This window comes from Colletes latitarsis, chromosome 8, assembly GCF_051014445.1.
Source record: "Colletes latitarsis isolate SP2378_abdomen chromosome 8, iyColLati1, whole genome shotgun sequence".
Classification (NCBI taxonomy): domain Eukaryota; kingdom Metazoa; phylum Arthropoda; class Insecta; order Hymenoptera; family Colletidae; genus Colletes; species Colletes latitarsis.
In genome coordinates this window covers 28,213,786-28,234,698 of record NC_135141.1, presented here as the reverse complement: position 1 = coordinate 28,234,698, position 20,913 = coordinate 28,213,786, and the positions used below count along the sequence as shown (strand labels likewise).

General features: G+C 39.0%; 5 protein-coding genes across 9 annotated transcripts in view; 3 read left to right on the top strand and 2 right to left on the bottom strand.

Annotated features, from left to right (window-relative positions):
• Positions 1-7,291: 7,291 nt before the first annotated feature.
• Positions 7,292-10,797, top strand: L(2)10685 (5-methylcytosine rRNA methyltransferase l(2)10685). 3 transcript variants are annotated; one of them, XM_076770710.1, is made up of 9 exons: positions 7,292-7,451; positions 7,539-7,721; positions 7,974-8,334; positions 8,392-8,574; positions 8,731-9,017; positions 9,379-9,503; positions 9,580-9,717; positions 9,792-9,935; positions 10,341-10,797. In XM_076770710.1, the coding sequence occupies exons 1-8, from the start codon at positions 7,371-7,373 to the stop codon at positions 9,931-9,933; spliced, it is 1,500 nt and encodes a 499-aa protein (XP_076626825.1). In that variant the 5' UTR covers positions 7,292-7,370; the 3' UTR covers positions 9,934-9,935; positions 10,341-10,797. The 3 variants fall into 3 exon arrangements, with proteins under 3 accessions (XP_076626825.1, XP_076626827.1, XP_076626824.1); XM_076770712.1 differs by having other exon boundaries at positions 10,330-10,797; XM_076770709.1 differs by having other exon boundaries at positions 9,792-10,797.
• On the bottom strand, positions 9,941-15,536 carry Mfs3 (major facilitator superfamily transporter 3). Its single transcript, XM_076770708.1, has 9 exons — positions 14,470-15,536; positions 12,715-12,956; positions 11,820-12,053; positions 11,659-11,746; positions 11,344-11,576; positions 11,115-11,264; positions 10,906-11,038; positions 10,556-10,797; positions 9,941-10,441 (listed from the first exon to the last, which is right to left on the bottom strand). The coding sequence occupies exons 1-9, from the start codon at positions 14,492-14,494 to the stop codon at positions 10,265-10,267; spliced, it is 1,524 nt and encodes a 507-aa protein (XP_076626823.1). The 5' UTR covers positions 14,495-15,536; the 3' UTR covers positions 9,941-10,264.
• A 363-nt stretch (positions 15,537-15,899) lies between these two features.
• LOC143344978 (sperm flagellar protein 1) lies at positions 15,900-16,736 on the top strand. The gene is made up of 3 exons (XM_076771631.1): positions 15,900-16,011; positions 16,087-16,374; positions 16,459-16,736. Exons 1-3 carry the CDS (start codon positions 15,900-15,902, stop codon positions 16,734-16,736), a joined length of 678 nt encoding a protein of 225 aa, XP_076627746.1.
• On the bottom strand, positions 16,706-17,608 carry Lsm3 (U6 snRNA-associated Sm-like protein LSm3). The gene is made up of 3 exons (XM_076770723.1): positions 17,452-17,608; positions 17,274-17,381; positions 16,706-17,190 (listed from the first exon to the last, which is right to left on the bottom strand). The coding sequence occupies exons 1-3, from the start codon at positions 17,470-17,472 to the stop codon at positions 17,008-17,010; spliced, it is 312 nt and encodes a 103-aa protein (XP_076626838.1). The 5' UTR covers positions 17,473-17,608; the 3' UTR covers positions 16,706-17,007.
• A 980-nt stretch (positions 17,609-18,588) lies between these two features.
• Scar (wiskott-Aldrich syndrome protein family member 3 SCAR) overlaps positions 18,589-20,913 on the top strand; it is a 53,009-nt gene continuing 50,684 nt past the window's right edge. Inside the window, exon 1 of one of the 3 annotated variants that reach the window (XM_076770705.1) lies at positions 18,589-18,814. The gene's annotated coding sequence lies outside the window, so the exon portion shown is untranslated. The other 2 variants (XM_076770707.1, XM_076770706.1) reach the window with 2 other exon arrangements.

Here is a 20,913-nt window from a genome sequence, read left to right as displayed (position 1 = left end):
AATTTCGTTAAACCCCATTCCACGCGTAAGGATCGAAGCCTGACTGAGCTCTCGGGTGATACCGTTAAACTGACTTCCGTCTGCCCACCTACCTACCTACCTACCTACTTTCGTCCTCGTACATCGTCCGGCACCGTCCGAGCCGCGTATTTCGCAATCCAAGTGGAGAGAGAATATCTCGCGTCGGGGGCTCGAAATATTTGGACGAGACGGGACCACCGCCACGCTAAATTCGTCCGGAAACTAACGGGCTGATAGAGACATGCCCGCGCATCGCGACGATATCCGTCGATGTCGTTTCGGCCACGCCGCGTGACCTGCATTTACCTGCAACAGACAATTTCGCTGTCGTAAATTCTTTGGTTACGAGGGAGGATGTAACGAGCCTTAACGAAGTTGCTACCCCATATATGGTCGACGCGACGAAAAAATTCGTCCTCCACGCGGAGTCGTTAAAGAACGTAAATTTGGATAAGATTCATGGGCTTCGACGAGGTTGCAAAAATGAGTATAAAAGACAAATTGTAAGTTACGTAGTTTCCGATTGCTCAAAAACATAATTCTGCCCGGCGTTGAAAATGTTGCGTGGTTATCGGCGTAACAGTCGACGCGTTCAACGAAGTCGGGACCCATATATGGGTGATGGAACTTCTCACCGGGGGACTTAAAAAAATTTCATTCGGGAGTTGTTCAGGAACATAAATTTGGACGAGACTCGTGAATTTTGGCGAAATTTTAGGTCATGTTAATATAAACATTCGTTATTCATAGGAATAAACAATTGTTTAAACTGCCTGAAAGATGGCAGAATATCACTGAATAGAATGGCACATGTATCACTGACCAACTAGTATTTAATCATCGCCCATCAACTATGGGAAAAATTGTAATGGGAGATTCTAGAGGCTAAAATAAGACGAGAATCAAGAATATTAATTTCTTGATTGAGACTTCGTTAAAAAGTTATTAAAAAATTGAATTAAAAAATTTCAAATCCTTCCAGAAAAATTATTTTTGACTACGGGGATCAATTATAATCATTTTTGGTCATCAGACATACCCTCGAAATCCTACCCACTTTCGAGGAAAAAATTCAAGAAGGTGTGAAATTTTTCGACGAAATTAAAAAATTTCAAATCATACTAAAAAAATTATATTTAGTTACAGGGGTCAATTACAATAACTTTTGGTAAATAGACATACCCCCGAAATCCTACCCACTTTCTAGAAAAAAATTCAGGAAGATGGACAAATTTTTTGGCGAAAATGAAAAGTTTCAAATCGTTCTGGAAAAATTATTTTCAGTTGCAGGGGTCCATTACAATCATTTTCGATGAATACACATATCCTCGAAATCTTATCCATTTCCGAGAAAAAAATTCAGAAAGGTGGTCAAATTTTTGGACGAAAATGAAAAGTTTCAAGTCGTTCTGGAAAAATTATTTTCAGTTGCAGGGGTCAATTACAATCAATTTTGGTCAATACACATATCCCCGAAATCTTATCCATTTCTGAGAAAAAAATTCAGAAAAGTGGACAAATTTTTGGACGAAAATGAAAAGTTTCAAATCGTTCTGGAAAAATTATATTTAATTACAGGGGTCAATTACAATCATTTTTGGTGAATAGACATATCTCCGAAATCTTATTCACTTCCGAGAAAAAAATTCAGAAAGTTGGACAAATTTTTGGACGAAAATGAAAAGTTTCAAATCGTTCTGGAAAAATTATTTTCAGTTGCAGGGGTCAATTACAATCAATTTTGGTCAATACACATATCCCCGAAATCTTATCCTCTTCCGAGAAAAAAATTCAAGAAGGAGGACAAATTTTTTAGCGAAAATGAAAAGTTTCAAATCGTTTTGGAAAAATTATTTTCGGTTGCAGGGGTCCATTACAATCATTTTCGATGAATACACATATCCCCGAAATCTTATCCATTTCCGAGAAAAAAATTCAGAAAGGGGGACAAATTTTTGGACGAAAATGAAAAGTTTCAAATCGTTCTGGAAAAATTATTTTCAGTTGCGGAGGTCAATTACAATCATTTTTGGTCAATATAGATACTCCCGAATTCCTATCCACTTTCGAGAAAAAAATTCGATTAGGTATTGAAGTTTTTCGACGAAATTAAAAAATTTTAAATCATTCTAAAAAAATTATATTTAGTTACAGGGGTCAATTACAATAACTTTTGGTGAATAGACATACCCCCGAAATCCTACCCACTTTCTAGAAAAAATTCAGGAAGATGGACAAATTTTTTGGCGAAAATGAAAAATTTCAAATCGTTCTGGAAAAATTATTTTCAGTTGCGGGGGTCAATTACAATAATTTTTGGTCAATACACATACCCCCGAAATCCTACGTGTTTTCGAGGAAAAAGATTCTTTACCGAAACTATACAGTGTGGTCAGACTATTTTTTTAATTATAGTTTTCCTTTATCCTCCGCGAGCCGCTGAAAATTCAGAGGGAAAATGGTTCCATTCTCCGCGACGATTAAAACGGTTCGCTATAGTTGTTTCACGTAGCCGTGATTTAAATGCAGTCGTCTTTCGCGTTCGAATTATTGTTTTCCCCGGTAAACGCGGCTCGGTTTAATAAATACGGTGTACGCGTATTCACAGTTCACCGCGGGACGTCGGTACCGTGGCATGTCGGTACCAGCAAGTAGGCTGATCGCGCGAGAGAATCCAGCATATAGAATAGGTCACACCCTCTGGGGACCATTATTGCCGGGCACTGTACGTGCACGTGACTTGTATAGGGTCGACGCAAGTGGGTTGGTGCAGTCGTTACTGTTGTCCTCGGTACCCCCTGCTCGTTCAACGACCCCGCATGTACGCACTCGCCGGCGCGGTGTACGCATGCACGCATGCATGCACGTGACGGGCGGGCTCGGTGCGGGAACGAGGCGTAGGACGGTGACAACGAAAAAAGAAGGAAGAATCGGGAGTGATTTCTCTTCTTTTATCCTAGCATTTCTTTTTTTTCTTTCCATACCGGGCGCCGCGCCGCGTAACTCTACCGAACAATCGCCTCCGCGCGGTGAATGTATCCGCGCTTCGCCCATCAACGGGCGCGTGGAAATACGGAGATTTAGAAAGGAATCAACCACCTATTGTACGGAACGCACACGCGCGTAACGAGCGTTGCGTGGAACCACGGATGGGACCGTATGAAAACGATCCCCGCCGAGGGATTCTCACTAATCGTACAAAAGGGTCGAATTTTACATATGAAAAAAAAAAAAAAGAAAAAAAAACGGTGAACGTGAAAAGGGTTCGAACGAGAATCCCGTCCGAAGTCTCGTCTCTCGATGTTCGGCGGGACGGGTTGGCAGGCGTGCGCGGCGCCCGCGTTAAATTGAAATTACGGTTGGGCAAAGCCGGGGGTCACGTGGGCTAGACCAAGCGGGACCAAGGGTCACGAGAGACAGGAAACGGCAGTATTGTGTACCGGATGTCGCAACTTCCGAGTCCTTTGGCCTCTCTCTGTTTTCCTTGGTGTAACGCGCGCGCGCGATACGTTGTTCGATGACACCGTTTAGCGGTTCAGGGCACACGGTTGGAAAGGGGGAGCTTGGGGGAGAGGGGGAGTGTAGCAGAGAGACAGATTTCGTATCGAGGAAATTTCGGCACGCACGAGTCGGAAACGTTTAAAGATGCGCGCGAGTGGCTGGCGGAGCGCCCTAACGCGCCCTCCTCGAGAGATCAGCCGACCGAGCAATAGAACGAGAGAGTATGAGTGAGGTCGTGCAGTCGAGGTTCTGATAAGAGCGAGAGAGAGAAAGAGACGGAACGAGGGAAGGAAAGAGAACGAGGGTAGGCAGAGAGGGAGCGAAGAAAGAAGGGAGAGAAAGGGACGGTGGCAAAAGATCGAGAGGGAGGGCGGCCGACGAGGGGAGGGAGGGGAGGGTATAGTCGTCGTGAGCTCCTTACAGTGCATTGCCTTTACGATGCCTCGAGTCCCCGTCACACCCCGTGCCCCGACAAATCGCGTACGACGTGCCTCTCATGAAGAGATCCACGAAACCAGCTTCGCCGTCGAGCGATTCGGGTCGTCGAGATTCATCGAGAGGAAGAGTTTCTGTATGCGTGACAATGAACACGAACGCAACGGGGCACATGTGTGTGTGTGTGTATGTGTGTGTGCGTGCGTGTGTGCGGCGCATAGGGTTTTACCGCACCCCATAGACTAAACTGATCTCCGCGAAGCAAAAGAGCTGATCTCCCGGCGCAACGTTCTCCTTTCGTTCCCCTCGAGAACACTGAACTCTCGTCTGCCGTACAGTGGAGACTTTCACCGGTATGTTGTACGCGTTTCGAGGGTAACAAGATTATCGCGTCGGCCTCGCGCGATTCACAACCTCGCGTTGTTGATATCGGGACACGTCGAAACGACCACGCGTACGAACCGCGAATCTTCGAAGCTTCTCGCCCAACCGAAAAACCAGAGCCATCTAAGCTCGCGCCGTAAACCACGAGTCAGCTTTGAGGATCAACCTTAAACGGCTGAGTCCCCGAAGCTCGCGAATGAAGTTCCGAGTTCGAGCCTAAAAGGGTTGCAACGTCGTGACTCGAGACTGGCGACTGTCGAAAAATATGATGTTATTTTTATGTAAACACGATCGATACGTAATAAATAAAAAGTTCGTATCCCGGAAATGAAAGAGGCCGAGAAAGCCAGACGCTACTCGAGACTAAGCCTATTTAGCAGACTAGGAACAATTTCGTTCCAGCAATATTGCTTTATCTAGCTTTATCTACATAAACTTGTCTTCCGTTAAAAAATTTATGTAATAAGTTATACGAAATTATGCAAGAAAAGATTTCTGTTTAAACATTATGGTATTGATCAGTATTTCTATATAGAAACAGGTTATGTGACACGAAATAACCACCATCTTATTTTCTTTTTCACATAAATATCGCATAAACACAAAAGTATCACGTAAAAACGTTATTCGAGGGATCAACTACGAACACACGCGTGTGTAATAATGGTGCGTGAGTCTGTCATTTACATAACGAATATGTAACGAGTTATTCGTAAGCCAAGAATAAACTTCTAACCTTACAAATTATTCGAACGAAAGTGTTCCATATAGATAAGGATTTATTCTAAATTATTGGTATGACGTCCGTCACCTTTGTGATGTACATACGACGTGAATCCTCCGAAGTTCAACCTTAAACTCCGCGTCTTCGAAACTTGCATACAAAGCTCGAGATTTGAGCCTCGAAGGGCTCCGATCGTTTCCAGCTTAAATTACGGCACGAGCTATGACCAGCTCGGTAAGCTCGAGACTCGAAGCCTAGTTCGACACTATTTCCACGTCGCGTGTTTCGAGAACGCGTATGCACGGCCGTCGAGGGACAATTCCACGGAAACATAACCTACGTTCGAGCCACGGGACGGAGAAAATTTCGCGACAGCGTGCCGTAAATTAGCGGGAAAACCTCGAGAATCGCCCGGGACTTATTTCAATTCGTATTATTCGGGCGTCGAAAACGATTTACAAGTCGAAACGGTTTATAGCATCTAAAATAGGCTCTTCGAGTTGAAACTTTCGAAACAGCCACGTTTCATAGCGCACGAGCGCCTTCGCTAGAGGGGGAGCGCAAAGATGTGTTCGTCCCGATCCCCACCATCCCCATTCGCTCCATCTTGCTCGGCACGTTTCTCATCTCGATGTCACGACAAATACGTCGTTTCCTTGTCGCGTCCGCATCTGATAATATGTAGCTCCGATACGCATTGCACGGTATGTACACACACCGTGTGCTCGTGGTTTGTTTCCCTCTGTCGCGCGGCTCGCGATAAAATGAGCGGTCAGAGCAGAAAAAAAGATCGGTGTTACGCAGAAACGAGCGTTAAACCGATAAAGAGAGAAAAAAAAGAAAGAAAAGAAATACGTCGTCCAGTGTTAGTCGAGTAGCACCGGCAGTACCGTAACGGGTGGATTTGTCGGTGTCCTGCTTCACCTGTGCCTGCAGTTCACGCCCTTCTTCTTTTACACCGTTCTCACTAACGGTTAATCGACGTCGACCACTTCTTGCGTTTAAAAGAAAACCGAACGCACAGGCGACGCCATCGGGTGGCGATATCTCGTAACACATTTTACCGCCCTTCGTTTCTATGGGTGCGTTCGCTTCAAACGCTCGCGCTCGACAGCGCTAATTAGAACCATTTGTTTTTGGCTTCTTTTTTTTAATTAACAGTACATACATGGATATAATAAAAAGACAAATTTTCCCATTCGAATACTCGAAATTCTCGCAAAGTACTCGTATCACGGTCATGAAATTATGTAGAGGTTATTCCTTTTTACAATGATGTTTTATCATTGTTATATAAATAATAGACTAGTGTCTGCTTAGAAACGAACCTTAGAAACGAATGAAAATCAAGTCAACAAATATTATTGCTTGAAAAGGAATTTTTATCTATTATATGGGGAATGTTTATTCTGAACTTCTATTGGTATTTTAACTTACTCTTTATGCACATCAAAGGTTATAATGAAGCTTACTCCTTTGTTTTGTTTCTAAGAAATTTAGTCTCTAGTCTGTTTCTATCTTTATTATTTGGCCTGAGAATGATTATGTGGCAAAGGTTTTGTGAGATTTGTTGCAACAGACTATTTCTAGGGTATATCAAGGATATGTGGTGCATCCATTAATGTCAATGCACTGCATATTAACCTAAATTGTTATGTAAATAAAAGAGGATATAGTTCCATAAAGCTGAAGATGTTAAGATGTTTCTTCTGCATAATCAACCAAATGAAACTAGGAATGAACAAATAAATCAAAGAAGAAATAATGCAAATAATGTAAACAGGGACTCAATTTGTACTAATTTACCAATGTGAAATAAATAGAAATATGTACTAATAAAAACACTATCATATTTCGTTCCTAAGATATTCGATTCATTTGAAATGTAATAATTCGGAATTTACTGGTAATAAAATTTTCGATGTGCAAAATGTATAAAAGTATGATCCTTGTTCCCCTCATTTATGCTTAACTACCTTTTTTTTCTTCGAACATGATCAACATTCGTTACAAACAAATAAAAAATCCTTCATACAAGGTTATACTTTGTTCCTTGTTCCAAAATGTAGCAATTTAGAACATTTTTTGGGTACTTTTGCATCGATAGAATTATCATTGTTAACAAAATTTGCTCGAATTTTACAATTTTATGGTACAACTTGAAATTTAAGCGGGAAAAATGCTTGCTGGAGCTCGCACATGTGTGTTTAAAGCCCCTCGCCGTTTTCGATTCTCGGAATACGTTAAGCACATAACCTACAGAAAGCAAGATAGCTTAAATGAATTTTCCGAATGTTCTAAAAAAATGACGCAATTAGTTAATAAATTAAAATTGAGAGAACTCGTGAAAGCGTCGGTCAGGTACAAGCATGGACCGAATCACTGGGTTTGTACCAATTTAGTTCTACGATTAATAATTATACGGTTTCATCGATCGTAAACATACTGGAAATACTTAATTGTTTTTTCACAGTCCGTACTTAAGAAAAAGAAAACCGCTAAGGACAAAGCATTAGAGCATTTCAATGAATTTTACGGGACCGTATATGGAGATAGCTGGAAAGACATACGGGCTGCGTTATTGAAAGAAAATTCCAAGTACTTAGCAGTGGTTAATAATTTTAGCGATACAGATAGAATACGATCTAATTTGGAGGTATCTGATCATTTATACTATACTTTTAGTCTAATATTTAAAATTCATTAACATGGGACTACACTGTAATTTTAAGTATTAATTTTAAAATAAAATAGAAAGTTGTCTCGAAGAAAGTCTTCAACTTTGATAAAAAACATTAATTTAAGCGAATAAAACATTTACAGGAAGTCTATATTGTAACCCAAGTTAGTGAATTTTAAATGTTACGAGATTCTAATTTACCAACTAATGTAACAATAATTATTTCAGTTGCTTGGTGCAATTCATTTGAAAGCATTATACAATGTATATAAGGAACATCTAAAAAGTAAATCAACATCTAAAAGTGTTAAGACAAAAAGTGTGGAAAATGTAATGGACGCTCTTATATCTAATACTCGGTCGTCTGAACTTCAGTCTATTTATCCAGCTGATCACCAACATACAGCACAAGCATTGAACACGGAAGAAAATGATGAGACCGTTACAACTAATAATGCACTACAACCCGTAAAGTTACAATCTATAGAAGAAGAATTGAATGAAATTGCCATAGACAATGACCGTATTATTGACTCATCTGTGAATATATCTATGCTTCACGAGTATATACCTGCTACAAAAATAAAAGGTTAGTCAGATTAATACCTTTCATGAACAGTTAATATGTTATAAATGTATTTTACAGGTATGGATGATTGGGAATTGGAATCCAACCATTATAGGTTTTACAATAAAGCAGCTGATTTTAAAGTAGACATTGTGAAAGAATCTGTTCTGCCATTTCCAGAACATTTACACGTGTATACATTCGATGAAGGAAATGACAGTAAATTCCCATCTCCTAAAAAAGGATCCACTGGTGTCCTAGGTTCGTATTGTTTCAACCATTTATAATACTCTATAAATTGAGCACGAACAAATAAGCATTTGTGTAAATTTTCATTGAAATGTACGTCGGAAAGCGATTTTTTTTTTTGCGTGTCTACGTATATGTGAATATTATTAATATGGGAATTTGATTTAGATTATTATTTATTTGATGGCGGATCTATATTACCAGTGTTAGCCCTCGATATACAACTGGGCGATGTTGTGCTCGATATGTGCGCTGCACCTGGTGGTAAAGCTTTGACTATTCTACAGACACTCATGCCTAGGTTGCTGGTCATTAATGATAATATGCAATCTAGAGTAAAGAGAATAGAGAATGTTATGGAACAATATGTGTCAGATGTATATGAAGCAGAAAAAATATTTTATTTAACAGAAAGAGATGCTAGAACAATAGATGAGAAAGATGTGTACGATAAGGTATTAACATACCTTGAATAATATCTGTGATAAAACTAGAGATGCGTCGAAACCTGATTTTTAGCTTCGTGGAGCTTAAATCCGAAACTTCGCGAGGTCTCGAAACTCGAAACTCGAAACTCGAAACTCGAAACTCCCGGAACCCGGGATATTTATTTTTCTATGGAGTATTTACTTTATCAAACTGAAATCTTAACAAACCAATTATTTATTGAGTATAATTAGATGAAAATTAAATTAAGTTATGATGTAAATAAATGTACAAACGAAGAAAATTAAAGTTTCAAGGTTTCGAATGTCTCGTCTCTAGATGAAACATACGTCTATCATGTAAAAATGTATAATTTATATTTTTTTTTAGATTCTAGTCGATGTACCGTGCACAACAGATAGGCACGTGTTGCACTCTAACGAGAACAATATGTTCAAACCCACTAGACTTAAGGAAAGACTAAATATCCCAGAACTTCAATCTGAAATTTTAACGTTAGTTTATATTGTATTATGATGCGTGTGTTAATTTTATTTCGTGGCGTTTAATTGCTATATTTACTATTTTTAGAAATGCGTTAAAATTAGTAAAAGTAGGAGGTACGGTCGTTTATGCAACATGTTCTCTTAGTCCTATACAAAATGATGGTGTTGTCCATGTGGCATTGAAAAAGGCGTGGGAAGAAACTGATTCAGTTATGATTGTAAAGTATGTATATGTATATTCTTCGGTGTGAATAACTTTATTATCCGTACCGTTTGTATTTTATATAATTTTTATAGAGATATAACAGAAGCATTAATGCCTCTAAAGTATATCTATAAATTTGGCAAAATTGGGCTCAAGTATGGCAATATTGTTGTACCTAGCCTTAGGAGCAATTGGGGACCAATGTATTTTTGTAAAATAGTGAGAGTACGATAAAGGTGAGTAAGTAAGAATACGTTTTATAATTTAAGATAAATACCTGTATCTAATAGGTAAATATTGTCACAACCACGTATAATGTTGTAGTACTTTCAATAATATTATTTAATGTAATATTTGTAAAGTATTAATACAAACTGCTGTATAAAAGCCATTGTACGAAATAGATTCCATTTTTTTATAAAAAAAAGTATGTAATGAAATAGCATTTTTTAATTCAACATGATATGAAATCGAATGACCGTGTATTTATAATAATACTGTGATACTATTATATGTTTAGGGAATTAATAAACATTAATTGATATTGTTTACACATAAATTAAATTTACTTCCTAAAATTGTCTTTCAAAGGTAATGTTTGATCGCTCGCTTCCTCATCGTTTGGTTTAGTTTTGTTCCAGGGTTGCTCGTCGCCGCTACCAAAAATGGTATAAACTAACGATTCAACTACGTACAACCCAACGGTTACAAAAAATATAACCCTCCAGGCACCTATAGTTTGCTATAAACGGGAAAAAGATTAAATAGAAAAAGAACAGTAAAGTGTCTGTTAAAAAAAAAAAGTATAAAGATGGCAGTAATTCTAAAACAATAAGATATTTTTATAATTATTCACATTTCCGTGTGTCAATTTCCCCACGAATATCGGTACTACAAATCCGGGAATAGTAGCGATACAATTTGTGATAGCGACCAAGGTGCCGGCAAAATTTGGAGCAATATCGATATGATTCGATAAGAATCCACTGTACATTCCACCGATACAAGTTACTCCGATAGTCATTAATGTAACAGCTAACGTTCGATTACAGCCGACATAAGATACTCCTATTAAGCAGATCATGGGGACTACAGATGCTGAAAATAAGTGTTTTAAGTAAGCCATAGGCATTAATTAGGCATCTGAATATTTTTAGATACCTAGACCTAGCCCTAGTATGCATATAGGTGATATAAATGACTTACAAAACAGTGTCCCAATTTTTCTTGACGTTGTTACCGTGATGAATTGTTTATCCTGCATAATGGCTAACACCTTACTGAGAACCATAGTGAAAATCCACATACATAAGAACGGCATAGAAGAGAGGCCAGCATTCTGGGGACAGAAAGAAATATGTTTTATCGTCACGTTAATTCAAAGCTTCTACCGAGTTTTGAGCAACAATACTCACCGAGCTCATGTCGAATTTCAAAATCTGATTCATAAAAGTAGGCAGTTCGATGAGCAACATGTACCAACCAAAATTGCTACAGAAATGTGCAATTAAAATTGCCACGAACGGCTTAGACCTTAACACTTCTCTCCACGGAACCGGTAATCTCTGTAACGTGAAAACGTTGTAAAATACTTAAATACATGCGCGGCCTCGTTAAACGTTATTTCCACGAAACTCCACGCACCCCTTTATGTTCCGTATCGGTTTTGCTGTGTCCCAAAGACTGCATGATGTAGTCTTTCTCCTCTTGACTGATAAATTTTGTTTGTTCCTCCGGGCTGTCCTCGATCATTATCCACCAAACAGCGCACCAAATTAAGCAAAGAGCACCTTCTATGTAGAATATCCATACCCATTCGAGATTCGCGGCTAATATACCCGTTAGGAGTATAGAGATCACAGTACCCAGAGCAGTTCCTGCAGGAAGTAAGTGGTAATTCTTTAGTATTATCCTACAGGGAAGTAAGATACGTTTAACAGGAATAAATGGTCGATTGACCTGCGTAGACGATCGAGGCCAGAACGCTTCTTTCGTTAGGCGGGGCCCACTTGGCGATCATGACATGCATAGCAGGAAATGTTACACCCTAAAATATAAGATACAGCAATATTATGCTGCGAATTAGTGCGATTATCGTTTAATAGTCGTTTACTACTAACTCCACCGATTCCCTGAATGACTCTCATCACGATGAAAAGAGAATAGTGAATTTCGGCGGAAACAGGTGACAGTATAGACGCAACGACGTTCAGAAGCACGGATCCATTCATCACCCATTTCGCGGATAATAATTCAGCCATTCTTCCACCCGGGAGCAAGGACGCCATATAACCCCAAAAATATGACGACAAAATGAGACCTTGCAATGGTTCGTTCCATACAAACGGACCGTCCTATAATAAACATATTAACTTAGATATACATATTGGACGCATACAACTATCCACAATCTTTCTATTTTCGAAATTATTTAAAAGTATTTCAGCCCAGAACTCGGAAGTCAGAAAAAACTCAGAAAAAAAATTTTAACGGGAGATTCTAGAGGCCAAAATAAGACGAAAATCAAGAATACTAATTTGTTGATGGGGGCTTCGTTAAAAAGTTATTAACGTTCAAAGTTTCGGGTGTAGAACTGCAATTTGTCCATCTTCTCGAATTTTTTTCTCGAAAGTGCGTAGGAATTCGGGGGTATGTGTATTGACTAAAAGTGATTGTAATTGACTCTTGCAACTGAAAATAATTTTTTTGAAACGATTTGAAATTTTTTAATTTAGTCGAAAAATTTCACACCTATTCGAATTTTTTTCTCGAAAGTGCGTAGGAATTCGGGGGTATGTCTATTCACCAAAAATGCTTGTAATTGACCCCTGCAACTAAATATAATTTTTTCAGAATGATTTGAAATTTTTTAATAATTTTTTAAGGAAGCCTCAGTCAAGAAATTGATATTCTTCATTTTCGTCTTATTTTGGCGTCTAGAATCTCCCATTAAATTGTATCTGGAACTGAAAACCTAAGGAAAGAGTTGGGTGATTTATTACATCATTTATGTACCTCTGCAACAGCTTTTGCTATATCAGAAGAACCACCACCATCGAGACGACACTCTTCCGTGGTAATCGCAGTTGTATTCCCGGTTTCCAAGTTATGCAACGCAGATAGTTTTACAGCAGTGTGGTTCACCATAGCTACGATCGCTACGCTTACGTTTACCTTGAAACCGTAAATGATAGCTAGCCCGATGGAACCCATGATCGCCATCAGGTATCGTGTAGGAAATATAATACCCCCAGTTCCTGTGAGTGCATTTAAAAATAATAGTAAATACAAGTGCAAATAAACGATCGAGGATTCCAAAAGTTCACGTCATACGCAGTGATTCGCTTAACTAGAATATTTTAAAGCTTAAAGATTTAGTTGCTCGACTCGATAAAATAAATTCCATCTCGATTTAGAGTTCGGGTACAGTCAGTCATATAAATTTATATACGCTCAAAAAGAATCAAATTAAACAAAAAAGTGACTTCTATCTATAGTATTATGGCGTCGCTTCCCATGCTCGCCACCAGAGGGGTCGCGCTCTCGCAAGCGCTCGACCGATTCCTCGATTACTATATGTATAATTCTCGACCAAATTCCCGATATGATGTGATTGACTGTACGTCGTTACTTTTGGGATCGAAGTACGGAACACGATCCGGTTCAAGGTCGAAGATCAATCCCGATAGTCGTAATTAAAAATAAGTGTTTTTTCGAGTCATACAATCTGTATGAAATTGTGATATCTTCGATAATACGTAATCGCACGAAACGTGTTGAGGACGTGTCGATAGGCATTGAGACACAGGTGAATGTACACTTTAGGTCTTCGACTTTCTGTCTTGGCATCGCCACCGATAGAAATAGCATCCCAGTACGTGACAAATCGTGCGTGTAAACACTTCAATTGCATTACGTCTCTTTCCATACTTATACGATTTTGTATAAATTGTAGCGAATACGTAGACTTGATTATAATTGTCTTTTACATTTTGTCGATGACTAATAACGAAATAAAAGCTTTACATTTTCACCCAAAAAATTTCTTTCTTTCACTAAATCTTTTCCAATTTATCGTAACGACATATCGTAATTTGTGGTGCTTGGGACAATGAAACGGATATTTTATTTTTTTTTTTTCGCGTCGCTTTTTATTAGACAGGGTTATTTCCATTCGGAATATAGGTCAACAGACACATAAACTGTGATTCCAGAATATCACCCTTGACACACTGGCCAAAACGTAACAGTTAAATTGGATTCTGCGATCACAAGTCGAAATAAACATATGTGATAATGAATTAGTAATTAAATATAGGATAAGTCAGCGACGACGCAGATTTTCATAAATACAAGTGCAAATATAGATTTGTAAATTCTATGATTCACAGTATTAACAGTGCACTGGAATGATGAAAACTCGCGCGTGTCGTTCATTGTAATTGCTACGGTGTTGCATCAACCAATGTAGCATATAGGTACGCGCGCAACTAGTACGTTTTGCGTGGAAACTATTCCTTTTTAAATTGCACGAAACACGAATTCCAACTTTCAACTTGTTTCAAACGAATATTATAACAAAACAGTCGAAACTACGCCACTGTATAAAGGCCTAGGTCAGAGGACGTTTAAAGGTCACGGGGATGCTCTCCCGAAACGCTCGAAAAGTAATGTCAAAGGGCAAACGCATTTCTCGAGAAGCGTCCAAGAATTTAATAACTTGGATCGTATTAAATACGAAACAATATACCGTATAATATAATCACTTACTTTTGGAACAATTTTTGTCAGCCATGGTTTCTCTCCAGGGATGGTCACCCTACGGTTTTCAGATCGATACACAATTTTCGCGAAACACTTTACGGTACAATGCAATTAAAAATTTGATACATCAATTATTTACGACATATTGTGTTCGTTGCAATTTTCCTATTTAAATTTTCGTGATTCAGATTTGTTGAAAAAATTTAATTGGCACGTTAATTCACGGTTTTTAGAATTTAAAAAAAATTTAAATCGCGGGGCTGGACAGGGATCGAATCGAGTAATTTCGTTCCTTCCGGTTCGATTCCTCGCGCGTGCAACGTGCCACTGACGCTGGATCGCGACACTCTGATCCTCCGAGTCTCCTCTCGAAGGAACACCGGGCGTGCGCCTTTTCTATAAATGCCGTACCACACGTAAACGCAGGCTCGAATTCGCTGCTGTCTTACAGCACCCTCGGCACTGTGACGCGCTACGTTTACCTTTAAACCAACCGTGTTTTCCGAGAACTTTCTTTTCACCGTTATAAGCTTTTCGTGAAGCGTATATTGCACTGGCTAGTACGCTCGAACGTTAATGCCCGAGCACTCGATACCATATGTTTCTAATTCGAGAAACACGAGAATATACAAGGTTATACTTTGTTACTTGTTCCAAAATGTAGACAATTTAGAACATTTTTTGGGTACCTTTGCATCGACAGAATTGTCATTATTAACAAAATTTGCTTGAATTTTACAATTTTATGGTACAACTTCTAATTCGAGAAACACGAGTGCGACATAAAACATACAGAATCGAAAGACGTTTATAAATACGAATGCATAAAAATATGATTTACTTTCTACACTGAGCTTTTGCTTTTTTACAATGCTAAATATAATTGAAGAATCCGTTAACACGGTTATCTGTTGACGGTTAAAGTATCGGGTCGGTCCATAAACACGTGTATACTTTTATTTATAAAAATAACGTCGCCCTAAATTTAGATGCCTTTCTTTCTTTACCCCAATATTTGTTTCAATTTGGTTTCGAGCCAAAATGAACAAACTTGATTTATTTGACAATGTAAGGACCACAACAAGTGAATAACATTCACGTGGTAGACGCTTCCGAATTAAATAATTGGAAATATAAAAATTTTTAGATATTTATTAAATTGTATATTAATTTCTTGCGCGTGATTCAATACCGGTTGAACGATGTATTTAGGTTATCTCGTCTGATGCAATGCAAAAGTGACATTAAAAAGAAGAATTTCACCATTCTCGATCGAGATGAAGTTGCATTTACGCGGAATATTTTCTATAGTATATTTTAATAAAATCTACTAATTTCTGGATTAATAGCAGATGACAGATACACGACGATGTCATTAGTAAATTTAAATGTATAAAGTAATTTTTGGATTCTGTCGTGGTAAATAAAATCGAAATATGAGCGTGGTATCAGAAAATGGCGACAACCTTGAGGAAATATACGCTTGGGTCGAGCAAATGACATTTTCCAAACCGAAGAAAAATCTTGCACGAGATTTTTCCGATGCCGGTACAATAAAAAAAAAAAAGTAGTAAAATTGTTCGGTTATTGATACAGATTGAAACTTTAACTGCTAAATTTTAGTTTTCATGGCCGAGCTGTTGAAACGGTATTATCCTAGATACGTTGAAATACATAATTACATATCCGGAAATAGCATTGCAAAGAAGATAGACAATTGGTGCACCCTGAACCGCAAGGTACTCTCGAAACTCGACATGAAATTGAGCAAGGACGTAATTAATCAATTAGCAAACTCGCAACCGGGAGTTATTGATAAAGTGTTAACTGATTTGCGAGTGAAAATTTTGAAAGACTGTAACGCCGAAAGAGATTCTTTGTACTTTGTGTACGAGGAAAACGGAAAAGGAGGTACGTAAAAAATCATAGGAAAATTAGAATTATATGAACACATTAGTACGACAAAGTATAAACTAAACGTTATTGCTTGAAAAGAGGAGGTCAAGTCGGTACTCGATCCTGAAGAGATAGCAAATAAAACCGTTCCGCGACAAGTTTTTGTCCGACTGAAACAAGAGCTACAAGAAAAGAATGAAATTATAAATACGCTTCAACAAAAAGTGAATCATCTTGAATCTTTAATGAAATTTAAAGATCAAAGGATCGCAGATCTTAGTGCACAAATAGTAAAGTCTACAGAGCCTCCTTTTACACCTAGGCTTGGTAATTTAACTACAAGTAGTAGAACTTCGAAATTCCGTGTTAAAATATAGTACATGTTCTTTAAATTAGTATAATAATATTTTACACATTGTACTTTCGAAATTTGTATCGTTTTAAATTTTTATTCAATGTACTCGTTTTAATATAGTATACCGTAATTTACTTTGCCTTTCTATATTTACGTTTACGTCATAAGTATTTGTAGAAACTCAGCTGAACTTGTATCACAACTGTCGAGTACTAATATAATAGTCAATATTATTAACGTAGAACTTGACTCTAGATATTTGTAATTTTTACATGCATTATACCTAAGATATCTTATAGCGGAGCTCTCATACTAGGCGGGGATACCAAAATTACACCATCGCCACGAACAAAGAGCATGGAAATGTTTCTCTTCGTAGTACGATATACTTCTTCGTACGTTTCCTCGTCGATTTCTACGGTAGTTACAGTTTCTTCTGCCTCTCCCAACACCATATTTAAGTGCTGATCATAAGCCTACAATTAATATTTTTGTGCATTTGTAAGATTTACAATTAATTAAAAACATACATATATTCCTATTGCATAAAACTATTTACATGTAACCGTCCCCGTAGTTCTCTCTCGTTTCTCATTTTGACGTATATCCGTTCATCGAGACTTAATCTTATAAGATCCAATGGTTCTTTGACATTTATTGCCGGTACCTAAATCGAACGTATGTGTTAGGTTATGATAGGTCAGATTTACGTCCAAAACCAAATCAAGTATATTTACCTGCTCGGTCTCATCAGCCATGATATAATAATGTTCTTGTCGTTAACACAATTATTTACAACTTAAGGAATTGTATATACACCAACAAAAACTACATTTGTTTGTCATGCAATTAAAACATTGCGCGGTACAATCCAGATAAACTGGCAGAAGACGCCATTTTATTACGTTACAGAACAATTCAACAAGTGGCGCCATCCGTATGCTTCGTAGAAAAATACTGTATTTATGCAGAATGTGGCGGGAATCGAAGTATAATTTAGAAGAAACTTTGTTTTCGAGTGAATTAATTCCATAAACCTTATAACCTTAAAGAACTTTATATTATAAATTTCGATTGATTTACTAACAGATAAGGAAGATAAGTAAGAGAATACAGTTTATATGATCTTTGTATTAATTTTTTTGGGTGATATCGAAGATTTTCAATGTATGTTCGTATAAACAAACGAAGGGTAAATTATGAAATTAGATACAGCAAAATGTTTCATTCTACGTATTATTCAAAGTTTTTTATTTCAATGAAAGGAAAATAAAATTTATCGGTACTCTTGGAAAAAAACAGAAATGATAGAGCTTCGTCATAGATCCACTAGAGGACTCACGAGTAAGTCTTTTCTAACGGATTCTGCCTTACACTCGCCTTGTTTGAAACTCGAAACTATGTCTTGTAAGAAAATTTATTGTCCAGAGTATCCAAGGAATCTATTCAATATAGGAGCTGCAATGAACAGTGATAGCAAACGTGAATGCATACAGAATGTAATAGCACGTAACAATGGTGGTCAAACTGTAACTGGCTAGCTCTTCTAGATTTAAAGTTTTCATTTGCTGTACGGTGACCACTGGTACTAGAATAACGTTACTTAATCATTATCCATTAATAACGTACATCAACCTTGTTAAGTATTCCACTGTGTTTCTAAATATAACTGTACAGCCACGTAGAATTAAAAAGTATTTTCGAGTCTCATCGAACTACGTTTTACGAATTTTAATACGAAGATCGAAGCAAAGTTCGTCTTCGGGATGCGAAGACTTCGTCGTTAGAAAGCAAGAACGTCGTTTAAATTCTCCCGCGGGTTAACTCCTTGTTCGACCGTGTCCGGGAGTCAGCGCTCGTGACCGGGCGATGGAAATCAGCGTAGCTTGAGGTATTGCTAGAGCGAGCGAGCGCGAGGGAGTGAACAACGCCATTTTCTCGATTCGCGGGTGAAGTCGGTGCCCAGTGCGTGGATCATTTCTGACGACGTTTCCTTCCACGTTTCTCCGTTAGATACGACGAGATTAGGGGCTGTCCGTCGGCCCTGGTGCGTTAGGCAGTGTTATGCGTAGACACGCGGGCAGCTGTGCGGTGGATATGGTGAGTTCAGAGAGATCGAAGCGCTCCCGGGAGACGTGACGTCTTGTCAGTCGGCCTTTTCCCATTCCCCCTTCTCGGCGGAGCTCCCGCAGGGATGGCTCGCGTAGAGTTGTCGTCCACGATAACGTAACAGAGACCGTACGAGTGACCGACCGTAACGTTCGAAATTCGCCTTTGGATCGTACGGTATTCACGTGGAATTAAAAGTCACCACGATAAACCGGGAGTCGTACAACCGTTCCGTTCGGGCCAATGGGCGGAGGTTTAGGGCGGCACATGGCTGTTGGGGCGGCGGTTGTGCAGGGGGTGGTTTTCCCAACGGCTAGCTCGCGTTGACGAAAATTCACAGTTATCGTCGGTCACGGTGTCCCGTGGATACGTAAATCACCCGATCGGAATCGCGTGTAATTGCGGGCCGCCGGTCACGGTTCGAATAACAAGTTCACAGTGACAGTGGAAAGAGAAGTACTCCGTTATATGTCTCGATTTCCTTGCCCGAAGAGAGGAAGCTGCGTTCAGCCTTTCGCCGATCACGCGTGCCTCTCGTGTGTTAGCGATTTGTATTTTGTGCACGTAAAAGATCGGACGAAGGGACAGCCGGCGTGATCACGGACAAAATCTCTGGAGAGATATCTGCGATATCTTTGCGCCACGAAGCAGGGCCAACGAGTAACGTAAGCCTCCACCTTTCACGTTTGCTTTTGCAAATCTTTCAACGCCTGATCCGACCTTCTGCAATGATTTATCAATGGACCGTTAGATCGTACGGAACGTGTATGCGTCAGCGTTATCGATCGATGGCTGTTGACACATTCGAGCCTTCTTGCCTCTCGTTTTTTCCTTCTCTTGCTTCTCTTTTTCGTACAAGAAACACAGTGCGACCTGTTATGCCTATTTCGTACGCCGCCTAACGTTTCAGCGATCTCGAATCGATCGCTTCGATAATTCTGCACGATTCGACTGTACCGGTCAGGCTGGTATCGCCACTGACATTACACACTTGACGTGCAATTGTACGAGCGCTCAGTGTGGTTTTCGTGGACATGTATCGTCCGACCTTTAACGTTGTTTCATTGATACGAACTTTACCTTGAATTTATCGTATCTCTACGGGTAGATTCGCGATCTCGTGCTACATGGGCGCTTGTGTGATTAAAATCCGCCGTGACATTCATGCGCCAATTAACTCGCACGACGCGTTCCGACCTTGTTGACATTTTAAACGTTTTCTGCCCTCTTTAGAAATCCGATAGCCGAGTTCGTCCGCACTTGCACGGTTAGCGTCTAATCTCGGATCATCTTTTTCCGATAGGTCTTCCCGTGCGTGTCGCTCCTGTCATGCCACGAATTTTATCTTACGTTACGATTCGTTCGTCGAAACTTACGGGATCGAGTAGTAGGTGACAATAAATGGCTAGCGACGATCGTGATCCACGTTCAAACGCTGTACGAAAATAAAATAAACGCATCATTCGCTAATTCTAGTCCAGAAAAAATCGTACTCGATACGGTCGAGTTAAATTATATAAAAAAAAAAGAAACTATTAATAGAAAATAATAACGATTGAACTTGACCTCGCTATTGCAATTTGTCGTATATCTTTCTTTCTTATTAATTACCGCCGTGAAGGCAATTACGCAATCGAACAAACGAACTATAATTTTCGAATTGTACGCGGCACTTACAAGGAAAATCCCTGTTTACACGAACGTTGTCACCGTTTTATCAGTCGACGATATCTACATTTTTTCGCTGGAATGGCGTAACGCGTAATTTTTCGATCGAATGATCGTCGCAAATAAATTGTTGTCACGGATGATTCTGTTTCCCTTTATTTGTATACAGATTGCCGTTTTATCTTCGCCACGTTGGAAACGCGAAAGGAAGGAATTGTGTAGTATCGAGCGAAGCCAGGCATGTACATGAACACGTGTTCGAGCACGCGACCTGTGCGGGAGAACGAATTTAAAATAACCGTGTGTGCTTTATGGGTGGAGTACCGTCGAGATGTTTCTTTATTCATGAGTGCAAACGACGAAGCACTGCGGGGAACATTAATCCTTTAACATTGTCGCTCCTTGAAAGTATACGAAACGAA